At 36.0% G+C, this 14,499-nt stretch overlaps 1 protein-coding gene across 2 annotated transcripts in view; it reads right to left on the bottom strand.

Annotated features, from left to right (window-relative positions):
* The window catches only part of CXADR (CXADR Ig-like cell adhesion molecule), a 43,848-nt gene that overhangs the window by 15,140 nt on the left and 14,209 nt on the right, over nt 1-14,499 (bottom strand). The window contains exons 2-7 of one of the 2 annotated variants that reach the window (XM_044442106.1): nt 12,548-12,708; nt 12,004-12,202; nt 8,656-8,811; nt 6,887-7,009; nt 6,648-6,786; nt 4,133-4,316 (exon numbers count right to left, since the gene is read on the bottom strand). In XM_044442106.1, coding sequence (XP_044298041.1) covers nt 4,133-4,316; nt 6,648-6,786; nt 6,887-7,009; nt 8,656-8,811; nt 12,004-12,202; nt 12,548-12,708 — 962 coding nt within the window. Of the gene's footprint in view, nt 1-131; nt 4,317-6,647; nt 6,787-6,886; nt 7,010-8,655; nt 8,812-12,003; nt 12,203-12,547; nt 12,709-14,499 lie in introns of those variants that run through there. The other variant, XM_044442105.1, reaches the window with a different exon arrangement.

The following is a 14,499-nucleotide window of genomic DNA, read 5'->3' on the forward strand; positions in this document are numbered from 1 at the left end:
ATTCCATTAAGAGACAGAGAGGAAATGAAGAATGACCATGATTAATACTTACAACAAATTATTCTTTTGAAATATCATCCATGACAAGTAGGAAAACACACAGAGACGCTGCAGCAGAACTTCAAAATAACTGTTTTTCCTAATAACTTTATTTGAAGTAGTACACAAATTATGAAACTACAATAATTTGGACATGTCCTACAAATTTCAGTGCTTGCACTAAAATATCTGAAAAAGACAAACTGCATTCATTACCAAATCCAAACCTTGTGACGGTGTCTCATAAATGTCCTGTATTATTGCTCAACTTGCCGCATTTTAAAATAAAAAGATCCAAGTGATTATGAGGCTTTTATTCCTTTGACTCTAGAGGATTATTTCAGTTTTGGGGGCAACAACATTCTGTGCGCCAAGAAGAAATATCTTCATAAGAAATACAGTGTAGATACTACTTCCACAACAATGATGAGGTCCAAACTCAAGAACATGGGTTTAAAATTTCATTTCTTATTACTGCAAGGAATATGAAATTTTGTATGAAATTTCCACTTCTCACAAAAGAATTCCTTAACTTTTTTTAAAAAGCCAATGAAATGCAATAAAGAATTATGAGGATGTGCTAATCAAAGTCCTGTTAACTATCTATACACTTAAAGGTTGCTTAGAGTCTATATTTTGTTTAAATACCGCAAGCACATGTCAGAAAGACCATAATTTTATATTTAGCACTAAAATATTTATATTAAAATTAATATAGAACCTGATGTTACTTTATTGCTTGTTGCTCTAACCCTCATCTGTCTCCAATAACAGATGCTTAAATTCTGCTATCTTTCCCTGTCTTGTAAGTGCATGCCATTAACTTTTATTCTTAAGTCAATTACTTAATCCAGCCAATGCACATTTTAAAAACTCTAAGTCAATCTAGTAAACACCTTATCATTAAAGATATACTTATCATTCTCCATCCCTCTCCCCAGATTTCAAAGGCTGGTTGTACAGTTGTACTTCTCCAGAAATCAACACCACAGCTATGAACTGAAACCATAGCAATGTACCACCCTGCTACCACTGGCATGCAGGGACAGCAGAAAGGTGTTGGGCAGTGCTGAGTGCCATCCAATACCACATCTTTCTCATTTTCAAAGTATAACAGCTGCCTTCTCCTGTTTCTTAGGAATTCAAAGCAATACCTGAAGGTGGGACATGTACAGCCTGAAGAAAATCTCAGTTTACCCAAAGTGACATTTTGGGATCTTATCCAGTTTATAATAGTAGTGTCCTTCAGACCAGTGTTTTAGTCATTTGGTAGGGTATAGAAGTTAAGTGCTTGGAGCACTGCCTGTCGCAAGTCAGTTCTTACCTAAAATATACGGAACTACTGTGTCAGTTCCGGTTACCAGGATCTCTATGCAATGTTATAAACAAACAGACATTGTCAAGTTTCCATAGCCTGAGAGCTTTGTTTGGAAAGCACATGATTCCACCCTTAATTCTGCCACTTATTATTGTTATATAAGGTGACAAGTTATTAAATATGCAGAAATTCTTCTGACTGCTATACTACTACACAATTATGCATTCTGGACATTTAAACTACAAGAGTAGAATACTAGAATACCAGATGGATACACTTAATATTCATCAACTGTGCAACACAGTTCAAAGATGTTCAAGATGAGCCAATTTTACTCTTTAAGTGTCTTCCCCAACTTGATGGCACAAGATGCTTTAGATCATGACTCCCAGCATTCCTGAACCTTTGCCATCCCAGTGGGGCTGATGAGAATTATAGTCCAAAATATCTGAAAGGTACCAGGTTAGGGGATTCTATCCTTTAAGCATTGTTGCAGGTAAGTGCACCACTTCAGAATACAGGGATATTCCCATATAAACTGTACACAGAAAATCTGCACACCATGGAAAAAGTGTTAAATAGCTTCTCCGGAGCATATAGCTTAATACTATTATGGTTTCTTTTGATGCAGGAATGGGAGCACTGGTACATGTAATACCCCACCTTCATTTTGAACTACTACAGTCCAAAATTGAACTACCTTATTCTGGGTAGTGCTGAGATTAAATCTAACTGCCAGTATGTATGTTTAAATGCAAACAAAAGAATCCACAGTGCTACTATGTTAATATTCAAGGAGGGTGCTTTTCATATTGCCTGTTTAAATTTATTATATTCTATATCAACCTCCTCTTTTCCAAAGGACTCAACCACAGGTTAAGGTCCTAAGTAACCATTTGTCTGGTGCAGTGGCAGAGGTGAACAAGTCTCATAGAGCACAGTATCAAGATCAATTAAACTATTATAGACATGGCAACAATACAGGACATTATGCACTCACTTAACATCCAAAACATTGGCAGAAAAAAAAAAATAAACATCAGGTAAGAAAGAATTAAGTCACAGTGTTGTGTTGAGAATTATAGATTCTTCTAGCACCATTATGAAAAGCAAAGATAGGCACCAGGATCTTTTATAGTTGAAACTTAACTTACAATCAGGCATAAAATGTATTGAAAAGGCACAGAGGAAAAAGGATCTGAGATCCAACAGCATCAGATAACCTAAACAATATATGAAAACTATTTACATTTTAAAGATCCAGTTCAGTAGCTAAATTTAGCAATAAGAGCTTATATACTATGCATAACTGAACTGATGTGACATTGTATACCTATTCTAGAAAGTGAACAAATCTGGCTACTGTAAGAAAAACAGAGATATATACAGCATAATTTTTCAAGCAAATTTTTATAGTTACAAACACAAACACACACAAGTCTTCATATAAGAAGAACGCACAATGCAATCACTGTACTTTACTGATGAGAACAAACTGTATACTAGTATAACGGCAGCTTGGCTATTATTTTGAAATTTTAAAATTTTAAAGTATTGCAGGAAATGGGGGAAATAACATGTTCTTACTAAATAATTGTAAGCCACTTTGTATTAAACTACTTATAAATTTTTCTTACCTATTTTGTAATTATAATTGCATAGGGACTCGAATGGGAGTGATTGTTTTTAACCGTTATCTGCCAGTGTTGGAAACAATTTCTGAAGATATGAAAATTACAGATATAGCAAGGGGTAAAGCCCTTAGTTCATCTGCCCCCTTCTCAGTTTAGACAAAAAGGTGGTCACCACGACATAATAGTAAATATCCTATGCACAAACTTAGGATCACAGAATGGCAGAGCTGTCCTAGTGTTCTTATTAAGTAAAACCCAAATTCAAATTTGCTGTATACACTTGAATGCTAAGTGGGCATATTTGTTCAGGGCACTTGAAATAGCAATTTGAAAAAGAAAAGTATGCTTACAAAAAGCCAAAGCCGAATTTTAGGCTTGCTTTCTTTGTCAAATAAGCAGTTAAACATGCCTATCTTCTTTATTTAGTGAACACACACAGTATTAGCCCTCCAGGTAGACAGAAGTTTACACTCATTGAATAAACAGCACAGTACAAGCATGTGGATTGCCTACCTGGCCATAGCAATTTGATGCTATTTTTCAAGAGAAAAAGTACTAGTGGAATATGGTCAAGCAATTAAGCTCAAAATCAAATGAGCTGATTCTGCCTAACAATTCACTGTAAAAGTTCAAAATTGTTCAGAAAAATAATCTAGCATCTATAATACAAAAATTCAGTGTTTTTAAACTTCTACACAAAACATTTCACACTGTAACAGATGTCAGATACATTTCATTCACTCTAAAAATGGAAGGACAAACACATAATGTCATACAGTTCAGTATCTTGTAATTTCCAAAATTCATATCTAAGTATTTCTTTAACAACCCATATGGAATTTAAATATTGCCAGAGTTTCATGTGTAGTTCCAGATCACAATGCTTTCATCAAAGATCTGGTGTCTAGTGTATGTGGTCAAAATTTAATACAAAGCTGGTGAACCAAGCACACTTCTTGATGCTCCGGGTCAATTCTGTGTATATTTAAAAGTGTAGAACTGGAACAAGATAACCATCAATGCTGGTACTGAACTGTAGAAAGCATAAATAAATGACATACTATACTATAGAACCATCTTTGCTCTGTGCTGGAATCATCACAGGAATAGCTCCCATTCTACTTAGATTAGGTGCAGCTACCTTTGGTGGGTCAAAGGTTGAATTTTGAGAAGGACGTTCATAGTCTTCACTTGGTACTTTGTTGTACTGAGTCTTGGCATACCCATCCATATTGGAAGGAGACAATGAACCAAGAGATGACCGATTACTTCCTATATAGCTGCGGGCAGTTGAAGCACGGCTCTTCGGAGGGGGTACATCCTCTCTGAAAAATCAAGTATATTAAGAATTTTCTTAAAAGGCTTTAACAGCAACACTTAATACCACTCATTTCAATGGAATGTCGCCCCTGTGCTAGATAGTAGCACAGATTCTACTTATTTACTTCCCCTGTGCTATGTAGTACTCCTACTGCCACGCTGATGTTAGTTATGCTTGCTAAGCAGGGGGAAGGTTTTCTCCTTCCTGCCCTTTTAAAGGGGGAGATTTGCATTGCAACTCTGGATTGGGGTGGAGGGAGAATGAACAATTTCTTCTTATAAAGTAGAAAATGATAAAACAGCAACTAATTCTGTGGATGTGAAGTAAAGTGGAACTTTTTCTGTTCACTTTTTAATGTTCTTGTAGAGAGGAGGCTCAGTTCTGACATGTTACAGCCTGCTCAGATGGATTCATCTGATTCCGAGGATGTAGCAGAAGGGCAGATGACTTAGCAGATTTAAAGTTACAACCTGAAGATATTTAGAGGATGAGAACCAGCCCACCCCCTCGGAAAAATAGTAATACATTTCAGAACAGGGTGGGATGGAGATTGAGGGTAAGTTCCTTGATTCTGTAAGATGACAGGCAAGTGTACTTATTAAAGCCTCTGGCATTCCTGCTGTCAAGCTTCAAGCAGCAGGAGCCACCCTGAGGGTAGAGTCAGAACTTTTCTGAAAGGGAGAGGAGGAGGAGATGTTTCAGTTTGGATTCAGCTCCTTGCATGGGCAGATAGTTCTCCCACATTTCAAAAAGATCATTACTTTGAATTATACCATTTTGTAACCTGTTAAGCTTTAATAGAAAGGCTGTGTTTCTAAAGTATTATCTAGCTCTGTTAGATTTTCTGTGTTTTCTAGCTAAAGTATTATCTAGCTCTGTTAGATTTTCTGTGTTTTCTAAAGTATTATCTAGCTCTGTTAGAGAGGAAGGGAGGGACCTGTTTATGAAAAGTTTTTAGAATTGCTACCATACAGTACTCAATTTCTATAGATATGTAAAAAAGAAAATGAACAGTTGTTGTGGGCATAGGAAAGAAGTCATGTCTTTTGCACTAGTAATACTGCAGACACTGTGCAACAAGCGGCCATGACATACAGCTCACGCTATTCACTTGTTATCACAGCCAGATCGAGGAGAAAAAGTATGACTGAATAGTGCTGTTTTAAGTGCATGGAAAGCACGACATCCCTGCAACTACAGCACCTCCTTCAGTGTTTGGAAAATAAAATGATATTCATAAACCCCACCTTCTCTGCTTGATTTGCACCAAACTCAGCCCCCCATGGTCCTCTAATGCTACTTCCCTAGCTCTTTTGCTATAGGCTGCTTCAGGGAGCAAAACTGATACACATTTAAACAAAAAATAACAGTTTTACAATGAGGCCAAGTTTTCATTTTAAGCTTATCTACACCATCTTTCCAGAGATACTGCACAGGCATAGCACCCATGTGTGTGATGAACAGAGACCACGAAGTAAAAAAGGGAAATGGTCCTGTACCAGGAAAGTGAGCAAAAAGAATGCTAAAAGCTAAGAACAGCATGCAATTCTAATGGATCTATTACAGTTTTATGTAAACTGAACTACTCTGGACTAGTTCAAACATGGGACCTTGCTCTACTAACTGTGCAATTTTGTACTGACTTCTCTGGAAGTAATCAACATCAAAATCAATGACACTTCTCAATAGATGTAGATAAGATAGAATTGTAAATAAAGTTTTAAGTACCAAGTGCATGAACAGGTAACATAAGAAAGGTCCCACTTTTAAACAGCTTCCTCATTAGAACAGTCTCCCAGAGAACCATACTGGAGCATACACTGAATAATCTATTTCTTTTTGGTGAAGGAGATTAAAATGTTTTGTTCTGCTTCTACTTGTTTTATTCTGATATGGATTTTAGGGTTTTTAGGCTTTATACATCTTTGGTGTATTATTAAGATATATTTTGATGATTGATTAAAATGAGTTTGATCCAATGCTAGCTGTCCACCAGCAGAATGAAGGGTGTTAGCAAACTTATTTCCTCTTCCATCTAGAGCCCTTACATGTGCCCCAGAACTGCTCCAGACAGTTGGGAATCCCTCCAAACCAAATCTAGGGGGCATGTAGGGACTGCAAGATGGAGACCAAACTTTTGAAGTCTCCTCGCACAACACTGCATTTAATCCATGACTCTAACAATTCTGATAATTCAAACTGTAAAGTGGAGACAAAAATTAAATTATGACTGGACTGCATCTGATATCATCAAGCTAAACCACAGACATTTGTGTCAACATTTTTAAAATGCAAAAGTTTGAGATGCTATCCCAAGTTACTTAGAGTGACAAACCTGATATCATGATGTACTTCTTTTTCATATTTTTTCTCTCTTTGTTTTTTGCAGCAGCAAAAGATGAAAAAGGCCAATAACAAGACAGCTAGAAGAGTCCCTATGACAGCTCCAACAATTGTGCCAGTTTTATTCACAGCTAAAACATATAAAACAAATGATATAGGGTGGGTATGAGATAATTTTGGTAGTGAAAAATCTTTCTATTATCACACTGTTGCCTAATTGCTAATACTTACGAGGTGTGACATTCAGCACAAGAACACATTCATCTGTCCCAACTCTATTTGTAGCAACACATTTGTATGTGCCAGAGTAAACCTGAGAAGCATTTTTTATGGAAAGATCTCCTGTACCTGTATCTGTAAATATCAAAGAAAATGGTTAGAATTCTGCAAAAATATGATATACACCGTATTTTATTTAATGGTAGAATCAATAAACCATGCATTGCAAGTTTAATGTTATCTGTCACTTTACAGAATATTTAAATGGAACAAGCTTCATTATCATAGTTAATATGCTATCAGGGATATTATCTGGTACTGCCAAGAAATCTGAAAAATTGCTATCATCTCCACAGCCTTAACTCATCCATTTAATTTGGGATCCCCTGACATACCCAGGCAAATGTATAGTATAATGCGATGAGGTCTTTATGTTCTATGGTTTTTATGGCTCAGTAATTTTAACAAAGATAATTTCTTTACTAAAGAGGAACAACCTGCCTTTATGCTTTAAATATATGGAAAAATAAAATAATTTAATATAATTTAATAATTTAATAGAACATTAATTCTATGTTACCAAAGGTTTACATTTTTCCAGGATCATGCTTCCTAATGGAAGAAATTCAGTGCCATGTTGCACTGAACATTACAAAGACAAAAACCGTTATCCAGAAGGAGTTATTTATATGTGTAACATAACTCCACACGTAGCTTGAAATCTCATTCCACTTCTGCCACTCCTGATGACAATGAGGAAAGATTTTTGATAAAGAGCACCACTTTCCTTTAGCAACGATATTGGTTAAGGAGCCAGAAGCTACAAAAAAGGGTTTTAACTGTGCATATGGCTCCCTTACCTGTAAGAAAACAGTCCCTTACGTCATGCCCAATGCAACTATATTACTTAAGTTACAACATATTTCTGAGTGTGTGTGCATTGTCCTCAAAACTAAGTTATTACAAAAAAAGAGTTTAAAAATAACGTTGATTACTTTATTATACTTCATCATTATTACATTATTACATTACACTGTATTTAACTCCCATCTTCTTCCCTCTTGTGAAGAACCCAAGGCAGCTTACATGGCTGTTTTATGCTTTCAACAACCCTGTAAGATAGGCTGGGTTAAGAATCTGTGATTGGCTCAAACTCACCCACTGAGCTTCATGACTGAGTTGCAGACTAGAAGCTGAATGTCCTTGGTCCCCAGTCCAGTACTCTAATCAGCACACCACTACAGAAACTGTATCAATTTAGTTCATGTAAACATTTGTTTTTCTAAAGCAAGGGCATATCACTTAAGTCCAGAGATTTGCCCAAGAAGAAGAGAATTCTGAATTGTTCTTAGTTAGCATAGTTAAAAGCATTATATTTTAGGGAGGGAATACTACACAGAATTTCATGTATTTCATTTCTACGTACATTGGGGTTAAATGGTAAGCCTCAGGTAAAGACTGTAACCAGTGATAGTACAACTCAATGAATGATTCTCAGAAGGCCCACTATTTTACTGGGTTTATTCACAAGTATGCACAGGCCTGCAGTCTTATCTTCCTCACATGCTACTGAGCTTTCTCTAGAGATAGCAGTGGCTTAGGAATTCATCAGAAATGCTATTACCATTAATCAATCTTTCTTTGGCTTCCATACAAAAGTACATACAAAAGTTTGATTTTATCTTTAGTAAAGCTGGGTTGGTAATTAGCATTGCTGGTAGAAAGGGTTACACACTTATGCTCTTAACAATCAGTCAGAAAGTAATAATGTATAAACATACTTGGTGATGATGTGGCTGGAAGTTCTTCTGTACCACTGGTTTTTGTCCAGTAGTAGTTTATAACTGGAGAGCCATCCTGGGATTTACATTTCAGAGTAAAATCCCTTCCAATCTCCTGTGATCCTTCAACATAGCATTTAGTTCTTGAAGGCTTTTCTAATAAAGGAAAATCAATCTACTATGAATGAAAAGTCTTAAATAATATACTACCTTCAACAGCACTCCATCCCTGCCCTATATGAATACAGAACTATATAAGCCAATGTAGAATTATACAAGTAACAAATCAAAAATACAGATTACTCTATGGCTAGTTTTTTTGTTTGTATTTGTTTTGTTTTTAAATTTTTAAAGATCTGGTACACTCTAACATCTATGATTCTCTTCATCCCTACTTTCTGGAAGAAATGTAGATTCATTAAGTTTAGGTTTCAACAAATAAATAATGAAAATAAACATGCAGCAAATTCCTAACAGAGGATGAACAAGATAGGAAATGCAAGAATAAATATATTCAGAATAAATTTGATACAGCACTGTGTTCCTTTAACTAGACCACCCTACGTGTTGCTTTCTAAAAGGCAACATGGTGTTGATCCTTACTGGAATCTTCTAAGAAACACAAACACGAAGTCGGAGGTTGTATTACACAATCAAGAGTATACTGTCTGGTGAATACTGATTGCTGTTAAGTGGTTTAAGCTGCTCAAGTGGTTTAATTTTCCTTGTCATAAGTTTATTATCAACAATGAATTGATGTTCAAAATTATTTGACTATAGTTAATGTTGTCCTATTCACTGAACATTATTTAGAGATGGTATTTATAACATCTTAAAATAACTAAGTGCAATCCAAAAATCAAGTTATGAATTGAATTCACCTTATCAGTTGTGCAGATAAAATCAAAATTAAAAAAACTGTTTAACAGTTTAATATTTTGAATAAACAGTCTCTAGAGCAGTGGCACATTTCTTTTCTGGAGCTGGAAAAGGTGGAAGTGTTTACACTCTGACCCTAAAATATGTTAGAAAATAACAGTGCACTAAAAATATCAGTCATAATAATGCCTCAGAGACCAGACAATGATTCCCTATGGTGCTACATTCTTAGTACAGAGCAAAGGTGAGCACTCTTTCCATCAGGAAGAGAAAAAGTAAGTTTCCCTAATAAAAATTAGAATAAAATTAAACATTCTATATTAGTTTTTAAAATAAAATATTTGCACCACTTTTATTTGTTGCAGAAAAACCTTTACATCTCAGTACAGTTTTGCCAACAATGAACCTGCCAGTTAAGGGAAGAAGAAAAAGGACTCTCATTTTCATGATTAGTATCACCATGATCCATTAGGAATAGCTGTACAGACAAGAAAGCTTTGCAAGGTTTGTAGACAAAATGTCAAAAGCAGATCAAGAAAAAGAAGTTGAGACATTAGATCAAGCTATATTCCCAACTGCACATCTTTTTTCTTAAGTGGAAAAGTCAATACAGGATAAAATACAACAAACAACTTCACCTACTGTGAATTACCATCCCATTCTCTTTTAGAGTATGACAGAGTTTAAACAGTGGACAAACATAATCAACAGGGCTGTTTACACAAAATGGCACCAAGTCAAGGGTTAACTAATTAACCCATGTTTTGCTGTGGTGTGTGTTGGGGCACATTATGCAGCATTTTGGCATATTCAGCCCCAGATTAGGATTTCTAAGATTTCTATATGACATACTAACTCAGTCACTGTAGGTTAGTTACTTGTATAGTGGGCTGTTTAACCAATGACTAATCTATGGTGTCCAGGATCAAATGGCATATAACAAACCATATCGGAGTATGACTATTCAGAATGACCACAGAATGTGCCAGGCATTTGCTGTGACAAATCATGGGTTAATTAATCCACATTTTCCTGTGTTAATGTGAAGCAGGTTACTGATACTAAGGTCAGATGTCCTCTCATACTGCAGAAAGAATTTTGTAACAGTTAAATATTGTCCAAAGTTCTCATATTTAGTCTAAGCATTCTACCAACAGCAGCTTCTTGTGAATCTAACTGGAAGGGTTTCGGATCAATACAAAAAAGAAGGAATAAATGAACAACTACATGCACTGAGAAGCTTGCTCTTGTTTCTTAAAAGCTCTTGCTTCTGGAGAATCGTTCACAAGCACAAACAGCAAAAGAGAACAGGGTGCCACTAGTTCTGAATCAAATTTGTCAAGAGTGTCAAATGGAACTAATAAGTATTGACAGTGAAACTGAAGATGCCCCAGCAACCTCAGTGGAAGATAGTAAAACTCTAATGAAATTGATGAGTGTTGGCAGCATAGAATGCACAGTTCTTTCAGTTGGTAAAACGTATTCATCTGCCAGTTTTCAGTACCTTTTAAAAAATGCAAATAGTGTGTGTATGGGAACTACATGCAACTGCCTTTAAATATTTACAGTATTCAAATATAGCTTTCTACATAATTTAAAATGTAAATTACATTTAGTGCGCTTTAATTTTTCCCTCAAATATTTCAAGTCAAATAGTAGTATATTAAGACAAAAAAAAAATCTTGGGGTAAACTTTTTCTTTTCACTTTTTGGTTACTAAACCTAAGTAAAACCAACATGCTAAATTAGATCACTCTTTAGGACATTAGAAAATTTTGTGATGCAAACTAAAAAATTATGATCTAAGTTATTTTATGTTGTTGTTCAGTCGCAAAGTCGTGTACGACTCTTCATGACCCCACAGACAACATTCCTCCAGATTCTCCTGTCCTCCACCATCCCCGGAGTCTGCCCAATCCCACACACAACTCCTCAATGACCCATTCCAGCCACCTGAACCTCAGCCATCCCCTTCTCCTTTTTCCTTCAATTGTTCCTAGCAGCAGGGTCTTTTTCCAATGAGTCCTTTCTACTCATTAGATAGTCAAAGATAATTTAGTATTTATCCTAATTTACATTGGAACTATTTCCAGATAGGCTGTATTTTTATCATGCCCTTCATCTAGGTTCTACCTTGTACAACTATTTTTTCAAGTGATGTTTCACAAAACTGTAATCTAAAAGGGTGCTTCCCTTAATAATAAAATGTAGTCATAAACTGGAGTTAGGATTCATTCTGGTTCTTGCAAACAAGCTTAAAAACTCAGAACACAGTATTGTTCATAGGTATGCATTTACCATTGGGTCACTCATAGGTTAACTTAGGGTTGTTTAACCTAGAGATATATCAAAGTTTCTGTGTTCATTTTTCATACAACCTACAAAACAGCCAATTAGAGGTTGCATATTCAAAGCAGCATGTGGCTTGGTAATCTGTGTGCACAGAGAGAGAAAAGAGGAACACCTTACCAAGTACAGTAAGTTGGATTCTGTGGGTTTGAATACCAGGAGGCTTCTTCACTTTACACTGGTATGTGCCAGTATCAGTTGGTTTTAAGTTCAGAATATCAATGGTGGCATCTCCAGAACCTGGATTTTGTTTAACAAATTGTACTCGTCCAGCCATATGATATTGATCATAAACCCTGTCTAAATTGTACATGATTACCTGAAAGAGGAAAAAGAAGAGTCTTTATTATGTATGTTTTACTCCAGCATTTTCCAACCAAGTGCCTTGAGATATCCTAGATGGCAACTAGACAGGCTGTTCTATTCATTATAATTTCTATTCTATTCTATTCATTCCCTCTCCCTCTCCCTCTCCCTCTCCCTCTCTCTCACACACACACACACACACACACACCTCTCCTGAAGCTATTTTCAATGAGATCATATTAAGTATTTTAATTCAACCTTAACATTTTTTAGTTAACACACATACCAAAGAGCTATCCAAATCCAAAAAGAAGGTGAAACCTATGTAATGGTTATAAATTATGAAACCTCTACTTACTGGCTGTTCTAGATTTGGTTGCAATATACTCCATTCAATGTCAAGTGAACCATCATCTTCTGGTCCAAGAGTATATGTGCAGAATAATGTAACTTTCTCTCCTTGAGCCTTTGTTAGCATGGTTTGTTCAAGTGAAGTTATTTGTACACTCTCAGTTAGATCTAGAATTGTTAAACCAAAATATTAAAGTCAATATAAAAGACAGAGAAGTCTACTCTAAGACAAGAGACACATGTGAAAGAGAGCACAGCCACACATTGTTCATGTTAGCTCTTTGTTCCCAAAGGGCAGAATTTTTATTAGTTTTCAAATATTTTGCATTTACAGGGTCATTATACCAAAACGTAATCATGCACGTTTCAGAGAGTACAACTGCAATTTACTTACTAAATTGTATTGTCATTTAATATTTCAATTTACATGCCACTACAGTAGCCCATATCTGGGATCCCTGTGCTGCTGCCAACAATGCCTTTTATCAAAGGACTCAAAGCAATTAAAACTTTATAATAAAGGCCTACAACAGAGCTGGGCATCTTCAGGGGGTTGGAAAGCACCATGGGTCATTCTGGAACTCTCTTCTCCATTTCTGCCAGAAGTGATTACAACACCCCTTGCCCCTTATTTCCTAGCAGAAAGATCAGGTTTTGGGACTCCATTATGCACAGAAACATTGAGTTTGTAGAAAACTCGCACCTAGTTTCCCAACAAGACAAATGTTACAAAGTCTGGCCAACATCCCACCAAACTTTATACAATAAGAGAGAAGATGACGACATTGCATTTATACCCCTCCTTTTTGCTTTTTATGAGGAACCCAAGGCAGCTTATACAGCTCCATTTTATCCTCACAATTAACAACCTTGTCAGATAATTTGGGGCATGAGTCAGTAACTGGCCAAAAGTCACCCAGTGAGCTTCATAAATGAGTTAGGATTAGCGCCTGGATCGTCAGTCCAACACCCTAACCACCAGACCTCACCCAGGGTGCAGTAGGGAGCAAAGCAAAATAACCATATTCATAAAAGAAGTGTGCCAACTGTCACATAATAAAGCTTCAAAAGGATCAGGTGGAATAATTACTACAAAAGAGATTTCTGAGAGAGGAGGAGCCAAACTGAAGTTAGTGGCAGCAGAGGATGTGGAGGAAATACCACTGTCTCATCTTTCTTTGCTTCAGCCAGTAAAATGGGTTGTCACAGAAATGACTTTGGGAGATATTAATAATCAATGTAGTGGTATTTTCTGCTTTAACCTTTTACACAATGAAAAATGTAAAACAACATTTATACAACGTTTATAAATAGAGGGCTTTTGTCAGCATTAGCTATTACCTTACATAGAAGAATATATAAATGGGAAACAGCTCTACTACTTGTTTCATAAAGATTGAAAAACAAAACCCCTTAAATTTAGGCTTTTGGAAACTGCAATGAAGAATGAGCATAATTACTATACTAATTTTGTCATATCAGAAAAATGTTAGGATTTTATTTGAGAGGTCTCCAGACTTCAAAAGCCTGGAGTCTTGTACTGGAATATCTGATGGCTTACTTAAAATGATCTGTCTGTCAGTTTAACACAGGTATCTGTCAATCTGTATTATTTATCCCCCTGGACTAAACAGGTACAGCAAGCTGAGCCCAAGTATCACTTGAACAATGGAGTTAGACACGAACACAGAACTTTCATACCTCATCGCTAAGATATCATTAACAGACTTAATGAAAATCACAGGACCCTAATGTCCATCTCATTAACATCTCACTAGTTATTCTCAACAAAAGAGCGTAACACTCTTAACATCAGCTAATCTTCAGCACTGAGCACAGAATTCATTACAGTCTGCTGTACAACTGTACAGCAGGGTCACAGAGTTCTGTTTTCAGATAAAGACAGTTAGTTTTAAATAGCTGTATATAACCCCACCCCCAGTCCTCCAATCCCATTGA

The sequence above is a fragment of the Varanus komodoensis genome, unplaced genomic scaffold (assembly GCF_004798865.1).
Source record: "Varanus komodoensis strain SLA01 unplaced genomic scaffold, ASM479886v1 scaffold4, whole genome shotgun sequence".
NCBI classification, from domain to species: Eukaryota; Metazoa; Chordata; class Lepidosauria; order Squamata; family Varanidae; genus Varanus; species Varanus komodoensis.